The sequence below is a fragment of the Podarcis liolepis genome (assembly GCF_965112155.1).
Source record: "Podarcis liolepis genome assembly, chromosome: 6".
Taxonomy (NCBI): domain Eukaryota; kingdom Metazoa; phylum Chordata; class Lepidosauria; order Squamata; family Lacertidae; genus Podarcis; species Podarcis liolepis.
This window is the reverse complement of record NC_139559.1, coordinates 71,022,372-71,041,334: the sequence shown is the minus strand read 5'-3', so window position 1 is coordinate 71,041,334 and position 18,963 is coordinate 71,022,372. Positions and strand designations below refer to the sequence as shown.

At 43.3% G+C, this 18,963-nt stretch overlaps 1 protein-coding gene across 6 annotated transcripts in view; it reads left to right on the top strand.

Annotated features, from left to right (window-relative positions):
• The window catches only part of LOC310710356 (uncharacterized protein), a 270,054-nt gene that overhangs the window by 205,218 nt on the left and 45,873 nt on the right, over positions 1-18,963 (top strand). For 4 of the 6 annotated variants that reach the window (XR_014527963.1, XM_083511275.1, XM_083511277.1 and 1 more), the window contains one exon: positions 912-1,117. Coding sequence is in view for 5 of the 6 variants with exons in the window: in XM_083511275.1 (XP_083367401.1) it covers positions 912-1,117 (206 nt within the window). In the remaining variant the exon portion in view is untranslated. Of the gene's footprint in view, positions 1-911; positions 1,118-8,414; positions 8,453-10,526; positions 10,579-18,963 lie in introns of those variants that run through there. The other 2 variants (XM_083511276.1, XM_083511278.1) reach the window with 2 other exon arrangements.

Here is an 18,963-nt window from a genome sequence, read left to right as displayed (position 1 = left end):
CCTTAAATAGATTCAAATTTCTCCCAGTCAAATTAACCCCCAGGTATTTCACTTTTGTAACCACATTTAATTCTGTTTCCTTCTGGAACCCATCTATTTCTGCAGGTGTCAAGTTTTTTGCCAAAACCTTGGTTTTTTGTTTGTTCAGCTTGAATCCCGCCAAGCGTCTGATTTTGCTCCTACTCTAGGGCAGCTGCCTATGAACTGCTTCCCCGTTCCCTTCCAGACTGTTGGGCCAGTTTAGCACTTCCTGAGCCCTGAAGAATGATGATTGCCTCCTCGTAGTAGTATGTCTTGCAACATTCTGTGAATTTACAGTGGTGAAATAATGCCAATTTATTTCAGCAGAAATCTGGGTGTAGATTCGAGCCATTTTATACAGATATAAAATGGAAATTATTCAAGGCAAAGACAGGTTTATGAAGGCCTGAGAGCAGCCTCTGAATTGGGCCCTCTAAGTCTTTATCTCGGATGACGCGCCTTCCCCGTTAGCTCCTGACAGAATGAAGATTCAGAGCGCTAATATGCAATAACTGTATCTCAATCTGTTGCAGGTAGTTCAAAGCCATTCTGCATAAATGGTATGCATTGCCTCTTGTCTTAATCCTTAAAAACTCCCAAATATCTCGCGTGCTGGCATAGGTTAAGGTTTAATGCGTCCTCCTGCCATAAACGCCTTGCCCGAGACTAACAAATAAGGGGATATTGGTTTAAGCCCCTTTGTGAAAACCAAACAAGTTTTCAGCAGCTCTTCGTATATTTATGGTCCAACGTGAATCATTCCTTAGGTTTTTTTTCCCCTGTTCTAAACTATTAGCAGTTAATGTTCATCATTTCACTGCCTTTACTCATTTTCTCCCCCTCTCTTGTCTTTTCCCATGTGTTTCCCCTGCCCACCTCCCACTCTGCAGTACCAGCTCGAGAAAAAATCGCCCTGGAGAGCCATGCTGTTGCGATGGCACAAGTGGCTTGTCTTCTGCACAATCCTGGCTGCGATGATCAGTATTCCACTTCTGGTCTATCAAATGATGATTGCCTTTAAGGATCCTCCTCCCAGTCTTGTTTTCCACATCGCATCTGTCTGCTTTGGAGCGCTCACAGAGATACTTCTGACCAAGTGAGTGAAAACAAGAGTCTGAATTTCCTCCCGCCGCTTCCCTCACGCAAACTAGCAGAGCTAGCTCTAGCACTTTTTCAGACTCGGTGGCATTTAGAACGTCCCTGCAGAGATGCAGCCATTAGATTAAATCACAGGTCTCTTCACCCTCATGTTTCAAAGCACCATTAAGGTTGCACGCCTGTGCTTGTCTCATGTTTGTTTGCTTGTTATGCAAACCAAGCTCTCAACTCCCCACCCGAGATCTCAAATTGGGTCCACCCAGCAAAGTCGAGAGAATAATATTTCAGGGTTGTGTAACTGTTAAGGAGTTTTGGTTATTGTTGTTAATGGTTTCATTATAAGGAAGGAATTAAAAATCCCTCCCAGTCAGGACTTAGAATTTCAAAGTCATCCTTTAATGCCTTTGAGTCACTGTGAAACTAATTCAGTTGCACAGTGAAGCACCATTCCATGGCATGCAAAACACAGATATGACAAGAGCGGAAATTGCAAAGTTGAACTGACGCGAAATTAGCTTGCAGTGTCTAAACTTTTCCGTGATATGCTCTTCAGCTTGAACAGAACAGGGGCCTATATTTCTAAAGCACAGTGAGTACTGCTGCTTGTAAGCCTAATTACAAGGCCAGTTCTTCCAATAGGAAGAGTGTGGCAGCTGCCTCTGACAGCAAATGTCATGAAAGGATAGCAAAAACTGTTATTTATTTATTATTATGGTAACGGTAGAAGGTACAGGACCCCTGGATGGTTAAGTCCGGTCAAAGGCGACTATGGGGTTGCGGCGCTCATCTCGCTTTTCAGGCCGAGGGAGGTGGCGTTTGTTCACTGACAGCTTTTCCAGGTCACGTGGTCAGCATGACTAAACCACTTCTGGTGCAACGGGACACTGTGACGAGTTCCAGAGCTCATGGAAATGCCATTTACATTCATTCATTCATTTAAGCAACAGTATTTACCATTAGGGACAAGGAAGAAACACTTGTGAGGTTCTTCTTTGTGGGTTAAACCACAGAGCCTAAGACTTGCCAATCAGAAGGTCTGTGGTTCGAATCCCCGTGACAGGGTGAACTCCTGTTGCTCGGTCCCAGCTCCTGCCCACCTAGCAGTTCGAAAGTCAAAGAACAAGTAGATAAATAGGCACCACTCTGGCGGGAAGGTAAACGGCATTTCCGTGCGCTGCTCTGGTTCGCCAGAAGCAGCTTAGTCATGCTGGCCACATGATCCAGAAGCTGTACGCCGGCTCCCTCGGCCAATAAAGCGAGATGAGCGCCACAACCCTAGAGTCGGCCACGACTGGGCCTAATGGTCAGGGGTCCCTTTACCTTTACCTATGGTGCCAAAATTACTTTCATGTGCACCTTGACATAGCGAGATGGGAGGAATACTATTTGCTGCCCTCTCTCAGGCAGCAAAATGTCTTGCCCCTGCCTAATCATTAATATTGTTAGCCTCCCTGTTTGTGGATGATATCCAGCTAAGTCATACCTGGAATACACCCGCTGAAATTAATGGACTTGTTAAGTTTATTGCGTCCGTGGATTTTAATGGCCTGCGTCGAGTATGATTTAGTTGAATATTAACCGAAGAGTTTTATCCCTCTATTTGGGCCTGATTCCCACTTTAGATGTGACGACATCATTAACAAGCCATTTTCTCATGTCATTTTCATGTGGTGAGTATGCCTTATGAATGCATATCCTTTTGGAGATGGCTGACATTTACTGTGCCAGGTGGAAAGCCTAGAGAATTAATAGGCTCCCTGATTTGGTAGATATCGGCTGTCATCACGTGGGGAGTGCATTCAGAAGACGTAGTCACCGGGTGGTTTCGCCAAGTCAAAGCCGCTGAGTATGAAAATTGAACCCTTTATCTTCCATTAGAGGGGCAATATGCTTCCAATGGGACTGAAATCCTCAGAGACGGAAAAACTGATATTGCCAAAGCACCAAAATTAAACAGGACTTCAGCATTTCAGTGATAAGGCTGCTTCTCTCTAGGGGCTATTTCAGTAGTGACACCAAGAATGCCTTTTAGTCTGTAAAATCTTGTGTATGGATATTTAAATAGGATGTGGAGAATGGGAGGAAACTTGTTAAACCAAATACAGCCTTTTTGCTCAGTTTTCACACACAGGAAATGCAAAACCCAGTTTAATCAGCAGCAGTAAAAATGATTCTTATTAAACTAGATTTCCCTTGTTCAAAATTTCCCTTTGTCTTACAGCTTTTCCTTATAAAAAAACTAACCTTATGGTTCTGCCTAGTCCAATTACAAACACATTTGTATTTCTGGGTGTTGTGTTTCGTCCTAGTTTTGTTGGCTCTGTGAAATCCAGAACTTGCTTGGTTTTGGTTTTTTGGTTTTGTTTTTACTTTAGGTCACTAGGAAAGTCTAACAGATGATTTTGTGTATTATTAGTTTTGGCTATCAAAACAGATCGTGGGGGGAAACAGGCCAGGTCATTCTGAAATGGCATTTTCATGCAATGGAATATACCTGATTCTGTCAGCTGCCTGTTGTGTGACTTTATTCAGCAACAAATTCCCATCAATTGCACATACCTTGTCAAATATGCATGTACCAGCCAATGTTCTGCTGTATGTATGAATGAAAACAGACACATGCACAGAGGCAGGGCCGGCCCTGCGATGAGGCAGAGTGATGCAGCTGCTTCAGGCGGCAGATATTGAGGTGCAGGGAGTGGCCATGCGCCCCCTATGCTATCCTGCTACCCTCAAGCACAGTAGAGGATACTGTCCTTTCACCAGTAGTGGAGTAAGATTCAACTACCAGTCCTGTTGGCTTCTCATATGTGTCCTGGGGAAGGATATCTTCTTGCCCTTTGCCTCAGGCAGCAAAATGTCTTGAGCCAGCCCTGTACACTGGACGCAGCACATTCAAGTTACAGGGACACAGATGCCATTTAAGAAAACCATCATACATGAAACAAGTCTAATTTGTTACAGAGTAGAGAAGTGTTTTCCACCTTGGTGCACAGCAGTTCATGGAAATGGACACAACTTACATAAAGTGAGAGCTAGAGGTATGTGGTACAGTTATGGCAAGTTTCCCTTTTGTATCCTTCTGATTTCCATCTATATAACACAGGCTTAACTTATAGCCAAAGCTATTACAAGGCATCAGGAGTTTATGCTCATGGGCACCGTCCCTCAGTTTCTTTAAAGTATTCTCCTTGCCACTTTTCCTTACGCCTCAGGAGTGAAATGCATCCATGTTAGTTTCACTTTATCTCAAATCAACATGCCCCACACTGACACGATTATCTCGAAGCTGTGATGGTCACCATTAAAATGTTGACATTTACTGTTTGAAACTAATTTGCGTTACTGTGAAATTGCAGGTATGCCCTGTAAATAAGTGTCACTAACATGAATTATCTTCAGACACTTAATGTCAGCATTTTAATGCCGGCCACTCTCTGTTGTAGGTGGCTGTAATTTGGGAGCTCGGGATCTGGAGAAGTACTAGGGTCAGGCTTTAATGAAGTGTCTGAGCAAAGAACAGGGGGAAGTCAAGCACAGAATAAGAAGCGGGGAACTCTGGGAACGAACCTTCGGAAATTTAGATATGTATTTGAAATGCTGTTTTTGCGCTGCACAAAAGCACAAAAATGCTAATGATATTTAATTCTCCTTAACTTCTAACCTTTTTAATCTGTTGCACTGCTGGCTCTGTACTGTAAAATGGTTAAATAATTCCAGGGTTGCCATCTTTCAAAAAGTAAAAACCAGGACACCCCAAACGTTGCCAAGCCCTAAATAATTCTATACATCTGAATAACAGTGTCAATCACACTGTTTTGTATTACTGCATATTGGCCGTGTTCACACATATAATGCTAAATCATGTTTAGCATTACAGTGGTACGTTGTTTCTCAGATAGCTTAGTTGTCGAACAAATTGGCTCCCGAACACCGCAAACCTGGAAGTAAGTGTTCCAGTTTGCAACCGTATTTTGGAAGCCAAACGTCCGACACAGCTTCCAATTGAGTGCAGGAAGCTTCCTCAGCCAATTGGAAGCCACACCTTGGTTTTTGAATGGTTTTGGGAGTCGAGCGGACTCCTGCAATGGATTAAGTTCAAGAACCAAGGTACCAGTGTATGAGGATGAACCCCCAGTGAGCCCCTGCCCACTGCTCCTTCAGTGCTGCCATAAATTTGGAAGCTTTTGCTTTCATCTTAGACTAAATTGCTATGGACATCCAAATCTAGGTAAACTCTAGTTACCCAGACTTTACTATCATTAGCAAAGACAAACCAGTTTTAAACAATTGTTCACGAAGCTGGCTTCTTTACACTAAATCGTGTCCTCCCTCAAAGAGGGCACGTGTTGCGGTGCGACCTGGCAACAACCCTCTGTTGTGGGTGGGTACGAATGGATAGCCACAACACCCTATTGGAAGGTCCCTTGATGCTGGGTTTAATCAGGCCAATGGGACACTAGCCAAATGGATCAAGGGACGTATATATGCCCATGCACATGACCCTGAGCTTCCTCTTTGGGCCAGTGCATCAGAACACCCACCCACCTCTCCCTATATTTAGGGCTTGCACTTGGCCTTGCTATGCCATCATGTGTGATCTGTCGTTGGGACAGGGGTACAGCAGGAATTTTCCCCACTTGGCTGATTGGCTGTTGCCATTTGGATTTTGCCTGCCACGTAGCAAATCGTCACAACTTGTAAGGTTGCGGATAGGCTCTGGTTCAGGTGATAGGGATGGCAGAACGCTCTTGCCATCCCTATGTGAAGGGTATTCCGTTAAAGGAATCCAGGGACTCAATGGTTTGGTCAACCCTGGGAGGGGTTGTGCCCATGCCTGAGTCCAGGGGGACATCTGGGTGGTGGACTAGCCTGACCCCAGCTTTCCGCTGTTCCAGGTGTTCACCCTAGGCTGACTGAGGTGCAGGGAGCTAGAGCCTATGCTCACTTGATGTAATCAATAAAGTTGTGGCCTAAATTCTGCCAAAAACCAAACCAAAATTTGAGTCTTGTCTGAATTTATTTCAGGGGGAGGTTAAAAGGTCTAAACACTCAACCATAGTTAAGACTTACCACAGTTTTAGGATTTAGGTATAACAATAATTTGTGGTTAATCTAACATCTGTGGCAGCATCCAAATTCTTCCAATGGAGGAGGGAGGAATTTGTGAACCTGAGATTCAGAGTGGTTTATCTTCCTAACACCATTCCATGGTTTAGTGTTACACTGAGTCATTCTAGAGCGTCTGATTTTGCTTTAAAAATATGTATATTCAATTAGGACTTTCCATTTTTCAGTGCTGGGTGAGCATCTGCATTAACTATGAACTACAAAATGGAAGGAAGGAAGGGGGGATAATTAAAGGCAGCAGAAAATCACAGAAGAAACCGTCATGAAACAATTAGGCCAAAGTATCACTGGCACATTTCTTTCCCCTTTTCCAGTTGTTTGGGGGGGTGTCCTTCCCCCCACTTCTCTATGAAATACCAATTGGGAAATTGCCTGGGGGCTCCTAAATCATTAGTAAATTAAGAATCTGTTTTTAATAGCGTTGAACTTGTAAATAATGCATTAATTGACTAGCCTGAAAGTTAGGTTGAGTGGTAGGAACTCTGGCTGTAAATGCATAGTGAAAGAATTGTGCAGCGTGAGGAAGCTGCACAATGAACGGAACAAATTAAATATGACAGTTGATATTTGTGAAAATGGTGAGATAATTGGAGGACACCTGCAGCTGTTTTCCAACCAAAACAACAGAAGCTGAATATATATCCAATAGAAGTGTGTCACATTTTTATTTGGGCACGATTCTTTTTTGTCCTCCTTGGGGTTTTCTGCTGCGAATTGTGTTTGTTTGCGCCTTATTTTTTGTCAGGTCATATGTCTAAACAAGCAACAAGTGCCTCTTCGCCTGATTCTGCAGTTTATTGGTTCTGTCACTGTTACATCTTGCTGTGTAAAAAATAAGAGCATGAATCTTATTTACTAAGAGCTGGGAGTTCCTGCAGAGGATGACTCGGGCAATGCACAGGAGAAGCCTTGAATCCTTCAAAACATTTATCTGTGAGCTTCTTACCTGTATTGGTTTGGGGCTAATTTCTCAATATCTCAAATATCTAAGGAACGTGGCTCAATAGACCAATGCTGTGTATGGATCTGGACTGGAGTTTTGTCCAGCCAAAGGTGCTTGGAGACTAAATACACATTCTGTTAATGATACAATAACAGTGGTACCTCGGGTTAAGAACTTGATTCGTTCCGGAGGTCCGTAAGTGATGGCTATTGTACTGATAGCAGGTTTCACACAGCCTTTTAGACTCTTTTACATACAGCTTACATCATGCTAAGTACATAACTACAGTGGTACCTCGGGTTAAGTACTTTATTTGTTCCAGAGGTCCGTTCTTAACTTGAAATTGTTCTTAACCTGAGGTACCACTTTAGCCAATGGGGCCTCCCGCTGCCACTGCGCCACCACTGCACAATTTCCTCATCCTGAAGCAAAGTTCTTAACCCGTGGTACTATTTCTGGCTTAGCAGAGTCTGTAACCTGAAGCATCTGTCATCTGAAGCATCAGTAACCCAAGGTACCACTGTAGTGATTATGCATTTTAAATAAAGATGCATTTTAAATAAAAAGACACATTTTACTCATGTAAAAACACACTGATTCCCGGGCCGTCCACGGGCCGGATTTAGAAGTAGATTGGGCCTGATCCGGCCCCCGGGCCTTAGTTTGCCTACCCATGATTTAACACATTGCTATGTTTTTTAAACTCCTGTCTACCAAACTGTGGCCAAAGTAACCTCACGGGTTTTGCCCCATATTAAACAAGCTGCTGGTGATAGTGAACTGGTATTTTCTTTTAATTAACCACAACTACTACAACTATTGGGGGACGCGGATGGCGCTGTGGGTTAAACCACAGAGCCTAGGGCTTGCTGATCAGAAGGTCGGCGGTTTGAATCCCCACGATGGGGTGAGCTCCCGTTGCTTGGTCCCTGCTCCTGCCAACCTAGCAGTTCGAAAGCACGTCAAAGTGCAAGTAGATAAATAGGTACCGCTCCGGCGGGAAGGTAAATGGTGTTTCCGTGCGCTGCTCTGGTTCGCCAGAAGCGGCTTAGTCATGCTGGCCACATGACCCGGAAGCTGTACACCTTCTCCCTCGGCCAGTAAAGCGAGATGAGCACCACAACCCCAGAATCGGCCACGACTGGACCTAATGGTCAGGGGTCCCTTTACCTTTACCTTTACTACAACCATTATTGGTAATCTCAACAGAAAAATTTTGCAGGGCAACAAATCGGCACACAAGAAAATGAATGAGTGAAGGCTTGTATTTGAAGTGTCTCTGCAGAGTTTGGCATATCTAGCACAGATGTACAGTAACGTACGTGGAGCGGGTGACGCTGTGGTTTAAATCACTGAGCCTCTTGGGCTTGCTGATCAGAAGGTCAGTGGTTCGAATCCACGCGACAGGGTGAGTTGCATTGCTCTGCCCCAGCTCCTGCCAACCATGCAGTTCGAAAGCATGCCAGTTTAAGTAGATAATTAGGTACCGCTGTGGCGGGAAGGTAAACGGTGTTTCCGTGCGCTCTAGTTTCCACCACAGTGTTCTGTTGCACCAGAATCGGTTTAGTCATGCTGGCCACATGACCCGGAAAGCTGTCTTTGGACAAACGCCGGCTCGCCCGGCCTGAAAGCAAGATGAGCCCCATAGTCGCCTTTGACTGGACTTAACCACCCAGGGGTCATTTACCTTTTTTTGCTTTTTTTACAGTAACTTATCAAAAGGTGCTTGGAGATCCTTTCTGAGTCAATATCTAGTTTTCATTGGGCTTCCACTACTTCAGGAAATTTGATCTTACTTTGTTTTTGCATCAGAACTGGGAGATGCAGAGAAAAGCTTTATTTTGCATTCTCTATGTATGTAGGCAACAAATCAAGCCTTCAATACATCCTTGTCAGTCACCAAAAACGAAGGAACACGTGGGAAGACTTAAAAGTAAACTGTAAAATAAAAGCTCTGGACATTAGCTGAGCTGGTGTTAACAAGAAGCATGAAGCATTTAAAACAAATGCGGCTTTTGAAGCAATTACACCTCTATTACTACATGATGTATTTATCTTGATTAGTCTGGCATCAAGGAAGTACTGAGAGCAACTCTGATGACAGACTGTACCATACCTCACACTGCAAATATGATATCATGGAGACAGACTGTAAAAATTGCATGGTGGCTGGGAAAATTATTAAGAGTTTTTTCTTTTTCTTTTTTTCAAATATGCATTTCTTCCTCTGAGATGAAAATGCAGGAAATGTTATGTGTATTAAAATTCTTTATCCCATATGGAAAGACTTTCAAAACTGTTTTGTTTGGGGAGGCCAGCACAGTTGTAATGTGTTATATAAAATAGCTCATGCATCTTATCACTTCAAAACAGAAAATTACCACCTAAGAATATTTTTACTTGATGGATTAAGCTGAATGATCAGCAGCTAATAAAAGTATATGATATTACAGTCGTACCTGTTTACATAACCCTCTGGATACGTAATCTTCAGGTTACGGCTGCGGCAACCCCGGAAGTGTATACTTCCGGGTTTCGTCACACACACATGCGCAGAAGCGCTCAATTGTGCTGCACGTATTTACGTAATTTCCGGGGTGCAAACGGACCCCCAGAATGAATTAAGTTCATATCCGGAGGATTCACTGTATGTTCATAGTGTTTTGATACAACTGAAATCATATGCCGTTAACTAGGCATATCTAAAACAGACAAAGGGTCGTGACAATGTTTTTCCCCACTGTCTTTTAGTCAGCCTTTTGTTTCAGTCCCAAAATCTGATTCTCTTGTCTTCAGTAGCAAAGAAGTGAAACCATCTTCTATTCTATCTTCACTTGAGGCATTTCTGTAATTCAGTAATTCTCAAATGGTTGGTCAAGGCTAAGGACAGTTGGATCCATCTATTTCTAGTCACATCAGTTTTATGTGTGTCCAGGCATGCCAACTAAGAGGTCTGGGGATGGACCTCCCCAAAAAAAGTTCAATGAAAGGGCCGGGCCTCCTCAAAATTCTGCGGTGGCCATGCATACAAACCCCACTCAATTGCGGGAGCAAGGCAATGTGTGCATGTCTTTGTTTTGTCCCAATTCCCCTTTAATCTGTGAGTTGTTGTTTTTTTACTCCTCACCCAAAAATGTATTTAAATCTACAGTGGTACCCTGGAAGCTGAAAGGAATCCGTTCCAGAAGTCCGTTTGACTTCCAAAATGTTCAGAAACCAAGGCACAGCTTCCGATTGGCTGCAGAAAGCTCCTGCAGCCAATCGGAAGCCATGGAAGCCATGTCAGATGTTCAGGTTCCAAAGAGAGTTCACAAACTGAAACACTCACTTCCAGGTTTGCAGCATTCGGGAGCCAAAACGTTTGACTCGCAAGGCGTTTGGGATCCAAGGTACGACTGTGTATCTTATTACATTTTTAATCACAAGTCAAATTCTCAACATATGCATTTTTAAAGATAAAATATGCCTTCTGTAATGCATTTTGTTACTCATTTTTTTTAGCCAAGAATACTAGTGTAGGTTTGGGAGTAGTGTTGCACCCAAAGGATAACCATGTTCTGATCTGCACCTTAGTCCAGGAGGTTCAATATCAGATCCGTTCGGGTTGCAATTCACACAAATCAAATTCCTCAAGCATCCTGAAGTCAAGGCTCTCCATTGAAGGAGGAGAACCTTGGGGGTGGCTCACAGTGGGTGCTGAAAACAGGGCAACAGAAAGAACTAAAGAGAGTTCAAATATGTGCTTAACAGGTTGGGAGTAACAGGTGGGTTCCAAATGGGCAAAAAAAAAATATCCATTGGTTGAAACTCATTAGTGAAAAGTTGCTGAACTACTGCTCAGCAAAGTTGTATTGTTAATTCTTGCAACTTAATTAAAGGATGGGAGGTATTGAATCTTCAACAAAGGCATCCTTCTTTCCCGGCTGTCAATTAAACATTGGAATGAAGTCATTGTGAATAAAAACAAACAAAATAGTCTAACCAGATATCCCTTATCCTCTCAGATATTCAATGCTCTCATAATCCTGCCTCATATAATAATAGTGTTATATATTCAGAGATACTGACTTATTTCAGAGAAATAAAACAATCTTTTGCAGATAATCTTAACTAGTGATGAAAGAGGAATCGGTTTTTAATGGATTTATGCACTGATTTTGGCCGTTCTGCCCCAACTGAGCCTTGCATGCATCAGATGGCCTCTTGCATCGAGTGCCCACTTATGTCTGAGTTGCTTGTGCAAAAAAAGTCCAACTAATTATATGCAATAATTAAGTGTATTATACATTAAACACATATTAAAAAGAGCCAAGTCCCATATTGTACTATATTTCTGATGTAGAAGTATATCAATTACTGCAATCTGGTCCTCATATCACTCCCAGAACTGTGAATCAGGGCAGTTCGTTTAAAAACGTGAACTTAACTAAATTTGCAATCATTCCTATTCGTTGTCCAGCTACTCCAGGGCACATTTTCCCAAAAGATACAGCTACCTTCTCGCAAGCTACTTACTTTTTGGTTACTTTGGGCAGATTGGCAGGAATGGAAGAGCAACACTGAAATAAAAGTATGTCTAATAAAAGGCTTTTGTTTTATTTTTAATACAGGTTTTAAGTTCGTAGCTTAAGGTGGCAGTCCTATGCATATCTACCTGGAAGTAATTCCATTAAACATAGGATAACTTAGTTCTGTGTAAACATGTATAGGTTTTCAGGCTAAGATGCTTATCTACATTTTTTTAAAAAGCAATATCAGAACAGAAGGAAGATGTGCTGGCTTAGTTAAAGTGCAACTGGCATTATTTAATTAAAATATATTCTGCAGCTGTTATGGAGAATTCCAGCCAGTTTCAGCTTAAAATAACTGCCCCTCTACTGAGTGTGATTCAATATCATTAAACCGTGTCACTCAAACTGTCAGGTTGTACGCACATGTGTGTTTGTACTGGAGCCTGGTTAGAAATATGGGGTTAAAGTATCCTGTATGAGAGCAATACAACTTTCCTTACTGTTGGTAAGGCCAAAACTAGACCTTATGGAGATTGCATGGCCAGTGTGGTGTAGTGGTTAAGAGCGGTAGACTCGTAATCTGGGGAACTGGGTTCGCGCCCCCGCTCCTCCACATGCAGCTGCTGGGTGACCTTGGGCTAGTCACACTTCTCTGAAGTCTCTCAGCCCCACTCACCTCACAGAGTGTTTGTTGTGGGGGAGGAAGGGAAAGGAGAATGTTAGCCGCTTTGAGACTCCTTCGGGTAGTGATAAAGCGGGATATCAAATCCAAAATCTTCTTCCTGGCAAAATGAGCAGCTCAACACCTTCTGATCTTCCTCTCAAGGACTAACCAGTACAAGTAGATTCCACCATCCTGTGAATTTCCCAGCTCCTTCTTCACTTCACTAACTCATAATGACATCCTAACATGCCAGAGAGCGAAGCTGCTAGTGATACTGGATAAGAACGTACGATGAGCCCTGGTGGATCAGACTAAAGGTCTATCTATCCTGTTTTCACAGTGGCCAACCAGATGGCACACACTTTTTATTGCAACTTACCATGAGACCGAATCCATAGCATAGTAGGTCCCAGGTTCTGTCCCAGCATCTGCACATAAAAATGGTTGGCGGCAGCCAGTGATGTGAAAAACATTACTGAGCTTGATGGGTGAGAACTTTGACCCGGGAAGCTGCCTTATTAACCAAGTCTGAACAGTGATCGACCCATCTAGTTCAGTACAGTGGTACCTCGGGTTAAGTACTTAATTCGTTCCGGAGGTCCGTTCTAAACCTGAAACTGTTCTTAACCTGAAGCACCACTTTAGCTAATGGGGTCTCCTGCTGCCACCGTGCCGCCGTAGCACGATTTCTGTTCTCATCCTGAAGCAAAGTTCTTAACCCGAGGTACTATTTCTGGGTTAGCGGAGTCTGTAACTTGAAGCGTCTGTAGCCTGAAGCATATGTAACCCAAGGTACCATTGTAGATGGATTGCGACAAAGAACTCCATCCAAAGAAATTATGGAGGAAATAAGCAACCTCGCCATGGCGCCACCTGTCTGTTTTCGCACCTTTCCAGCAACGTACGTGGAGTTTTATGCGCTTTGTGCTTAAAGGGACGCATAAGCAGCAGGATCGAGTTTCCTACCTGGTTGAACTCCAATGTCTCAAGCAGGTTGAATTTAGCTCTCGAGGCCCCTGCAAACCATATGTACTTGTACTGCAAATGAGAGGGAAATTGAGTAACGGACAGAGAGGCAGCGTGAACTCTGGAAATTTCCTTGCTTTGGGGGCATTAAATTAGACCCTTGCAATGTTATTGAAGGTACATTTTTAAGCTGGGGGTTCCCCCCACCCACCCATCCAATTGCATTGTTTTTTGCTTCTGAAATATTCATACAGCTTTGCATTATTCGCTAAGCAAGGTACAATTTTCCCCAGCGATCGCCCGTGATCTGCCAGCCTCCTGCTGTCCACTGTCATTGTGTCTCATAGTCACGCCGTGGCCTGAGGCACAGCTGGCACTCAAGGGCCCCCCTCCAATGCCTATAACTCTGAAACTACATGACATCTTAACCTTTATAAAAATTTCTCCACGGCAGCATTTAAAAACACCCAAATCTTTCCTGACCTTTACATCTTAGTGGAAGGGGATTTTTTTATTATTTTCAAATTGATGTTACAATATTTCCACCCACCGCCACCACTTCAGCTGTGGCATTTTTAAACTACTTCAAGAGGAACTTTGTTTTACCTTTTCCTATCCCGTTCCAGACCAATCATTAATCATGAGGGGAAAACATTCCAGACTTATACCTGACTTCATAATATTTCTTTTGTGTTTCTGACATTTTATATCTACCAGCTGAAGGGAAGTTCTTGTCCTTTTTCATTTAGAAGCTGCTGGGCGGCTGTTGGATACTAAGGCCTCGCTTCCTCTTTAACTTCCCACAAGCATTGCTTTATTTGTTCTTTCTCAACACAGTAGTGGTTCCATATATGTTGGCGAATTCTGAGTCAGGTGAAGTCAAAGGATGCTTCTGTGAATCTCAACAAACCAACAGCACAGGAACACATTTGTTGAAGGAGCTGCGTTCAAGCCCAGATTGCAGGGGCAAACAGGGGCACACGCTCAGACAGCAGGTATGGAAGGCAACAAACAGCATCCCAGACCCTCCAAGTGCCCCTATTTTCCAGGGACAGTCCCGGATTTGCAGAAGCCGTCCCGCTTTCTGATTTGATCCAGGAATCTCCCGTTTTTCCTTAGGGTGTCCCTATTTTCATCTGAGAAATGTAGGAGGGTATGGAGTTATCCGACCCCTGAACCATCTGTATAGGGGAGTTTATTTAATATGTAATGTTTTATTATGTCTTTATACGTTGGAAGTGGCCCAGAGTAGCTGGGGCAACCAAGTCAGATGGGTGGGGTATTAATAGTAAATTATTATTATTATTATTATTATTATTATATCATTGTCGTCATCGTCGTCATCATCATCATCATCAGGCATCCCTATTTTCATCGGAGAAATGTTGGAGGGTATGGCATCCCAGCCTGATGGTGATGCAGACACAGAATGGGAGAGAGAAGAGAAAGGCTGTTGTGCCTATGGTGACTTTCATGCTGCCCCTCTCCATCTGTTAGTCTGAGAGAAGGGAAGAAGAAGGGGAGGAAGGGAAGAGCTGCTGTGCCTGGGGATGTGGTCTGGCTGCTGTTGAACAGCAGCATCCAGCTCTCCAACCTGACCCATTCTCCTCACATCTTGGGCCCTCACCAGAGCCCTAGACCTCCTTCTCTCACTTTCTGTCAGGATGCTGTCAGAGGCTCCCGCCCAGGAAGTATAAAGACAAGGGAAAGTTTCTTACCATCCTTTTTTTATTTCAATATTAACAGCGAGAGGCTATAAAACCCAGTCTATTGGATAATGGCGTTGTCCCAAGTGAGTCTCCACACACCCCGTCTCTCCCACTTCCTCATTCGTCACGTCTACGGGTGCTGCTATGTGCCCTCTGTCTTTGAGCTCTTTGCTCTCCTCTTTTAAGGCTTGCTGGGTTCTGGGAGATGGTGGGTCTGGAAGCCAATGGCTGCTCCAGTTCTGCCTCCTCCTCTCCCGTTATTTCCCAACTTTCCCCCTCATCTGCCTCTGAGCTGTGACCTCCCTCAAACCACTGTCGTAAATCTCTATTGTCTTCCTCTTCCTCCTCCCTGGAAGGGTCAGGATGGGGGGGCAGTCTCCACCATTCCTCCTCTGAACCAGTCCCTGATACTTACCTGTGCTGCTTCTTGAGCCATGCCCACCTAAGCCCAGCTTGCCACAGGGTCACCCTGCCCCGTTCTTCCTCACAGGCCCTCACAGACTCACCTCCTCAACCCCCACTATCCACCACAGTAACAGAGCTTCATTGATGTACTTTAGTGATGGAACAGGGAAGGGTGAAGAGCTACCACGCTGCATGATAAAGACAAACTGAGCCTAAATTCTGAATAACAGTGCTTAGGATTAGGTTGCATGTGTTATTCCACACATACATGCAAAGAACCTAACTTTCATGAAACCCAAAATCAGCTGCCTGAGGTAGCTGCCACCCTTTCCCTAACAGTAGGGCCCCAGTCCCAATCTCAGTCTACTGCTTTGTAGGATAGTGCAGTAGTCCCTTTCTGCCATGCTTGGTATCCAAACCACCCCCTTAGCAACTGGACATGTGTGGTGTTTGCATTCTAGCCTTCACAAAAGCACTGAGGCAAAATGAGGTGTTTCAACATGTGCTTTCTTTTTTTAAAAGTTAAGGTTGAAACAAAGATTTCTTTTATGGTCGAACCATTCTCCAGCAAATATTATACCTATTGGTCATTACTTTCAGACTATATTGTACTCATGAACTTCTATGGTGAGGGGGGGCAGTTGGAAACAAATGCTGCATTTATTACTGTAATTCCACATTCATAAAATATATTTCATGGCGGGGGGAGGGAATTTACAGGGGGTAATGTGATTTTTTCCCCTTTATCCATTATTTATAACTGCTTAATCCAGGTGCTGTGGGTTATTTTTTTATTCTTCAGTTTCACAGCTACAAAACACTCCAGTATTTCTAATTTATTTCTGCTTACAATACAGATGTTCTCAATTGTGCTCCTAACTACATTTCAGCTGTTATGATTGCTTTTATTTGTTTGTGTCGGCATGCGTGCAGAAGTCAAATGCACAATACACAATTGTTAGGTTTTGAGAAGCCTGTAAAGAGCCTCTGATTATTTAGTTATCAATAAATTAAAGTATAATATCTGGGTCATTAGCGGATTTAGTCTTCCCATGATTTCCCTGCAGCTTATACAACTCCATGTAGGAGTCTCTCATATTGTCACATAAAAGTTTAATCTTGCAGTTATTCACAGAGACCATTTAGAAACGACATTTGGAAGAGCGTTTGGGTTGCGTCCTGTAACTAAATTTCTGAACTGCTGAAAGCAGACTAAGGAAATTCATAGCTCAAAGACATCTAGAAAATTCTGTGAGTAGAGATCAAGGGCAAGGGGGGGCAATAACCGCTCCATGTTTCAGTCCATATTCTTCAAGACCCCCTATATGTCTCTCTGGTTATTATGATGTATGAAAAACTAACCACAACAAATGCTCTTAATATCGTTTGATTTTGGGCAACTAGGTCTTTAAAAAGCAGGGCTTTTTTCAGCCGGAACTCACCAGAATTCAGATCCAACACCTCTCAGGTGGGCGCCATTGCCATTATGGTGAAAGAACAAGGAAGGTGCTCATTGTGAGTTCCGGCGTCTCTTTTCCTAGAAAAATAACACTGTATCCCAGGATCAGTGTATAGATATTTTGAACCTTGATGCTAATCTTGCCCCTTTCGAGGCTTGGCCCAAGACATTTTGCTGCCTGAGGCAGAGCAGCAAATGATATCTCCCCCTCCTGTCAAGTCATAGGAAATAGAGCCACAGCTCTCCCCCAAAGTCAGTGTGAGAAACGTCTGGCCCTCCCCATGTTGTGAGCTGCAATTCCCATCAGATTCAGCAAGCATTGCCAATTCTCAGGGATGATGGGAGTTGTAGTTCAGCAATATCTGGAGGGCCAAAGGTTCCCCATGCCTGCCCTACGTCAAGATGTATTGCACACATAGCCAGTCAAGTTACTTCAGTATCTGAAGCAGAAAAAAAACCATCTTTCGCCTCCCTGGGAGCAAAAAAGCAACAACAATAAATTAACAATTGGCTGCCTTTTTTGTAGAACATAAAATCTTTTGCTTCCCTGCCCTTGCCACATAAAATCATTTTGCCCCCCTACTACTGAAGAGAGGGCTTTGCAGTCAAAACAGCTCCTTAGACCTTTAATAATAGCATATGGCACTCTCCATCCCACCTCAAACATCTGGTCAAATGTTGCTTTTTGAGCTTGCCAAATCAAGGAGACCTTCTTCTTGAGATATGTACGTTCGGTGGTTCAGAGCATCATTATAGGAGCCACCTCAAACAGTTAGGAAATGCAAGGAAACAATGAATAAATAAATTAGGTTTGAACTTTAGTTAATGCAGAAGCATCAGATCTTTGGGCTGTTATTTTTCCCAGGGGAAAATAAAATACTGTGGACAGGCGGGTGCAGGGGGTGGAATAACACAAAAGTTCAAGTAACAGAGTCTGTAATTAAGTGTGGGTGTTAGTTTATACAAACAGCATTTGTATATGCTAACTAATAAGATGTATACAGCACAGCTCTGTGATCTCAAGGCATGAAATATGAGGGCCCCACAGCATTCCCATTAAATTAAATGAGAACGCCATAAGATCTTTGCTATTTGCACCACAAAAGTGTTTCATGAATGGCACTACTGTCACGAAAATCCCTCCGTAATGGCTAGGGAACACATTAGCTTTCTCCCTGGACAATCTAACCTGAATAACCAACTCTGGCAGCAATTTTCCTAATGTATTTGTTTCCTCTTTTTTCATATTCTTAGTTCCTGCATGAAACCCGGCCGTGCCTCTTGCCTCTGCTGGCTGCCTCTTATTCTCCTCTGGGGGTGAAATAGAGACTCTTTTATTTGCACACATTAGAAGATGGATTTAATAAATAGCAGAATCCTACATCGGAATGAGAAAGAACACTTTCATTGTGGTGAATGGAGGCTATGAAAGCTGCATAAAGATGGCCTATCTCTGCAACAGGCAGAAAGCCATTAAAATGGGGCGATATGATTCCAGGGTTGCCTCGGATTGTTCTTAATCCTATCACAGTGCGGGTCTCCATTGCACATACTTGTACTTGCAAGGTTGCTGTTGCCTTTGTGGTGGTGCCAATGCTAAAGGGAAAGTTTTCTCCACACTACAAATAACTGAAAGACGTACAAAGTTATGAGATACTTGTCAGAACCACTTGGTGCCTAGGATTCCTGTCTTAGCCATCACAGGGTTTGTGAGTTCTTCACAAATCTTCTTCCTCATCTTACCTTCATGTTATTTGGGTAGAATTTCATCCATGTCTTCCACCCCTATCTCATTTCTGCCAGGTGGAAAGAAAAAGCAATAGAAAAGGTCAATGAAGAGCCAACCGTTTGGCTTCGTGGGTCATAGTCTTCAACAGTTAACAGCTCCAGGAGGTCTTCATATCTCAGAGACCTTGGGAGCACAGCATGTTCTGTGGTCTGCAGGGACATTGTAATTGCTGTTAATGCCCCTACCATGTACTGGAAAAGATCATCAGTAATCATTAGTACCACAATAACAGAATGCCAAGGCCTGAAATTGGACAGATTGTTGTCCA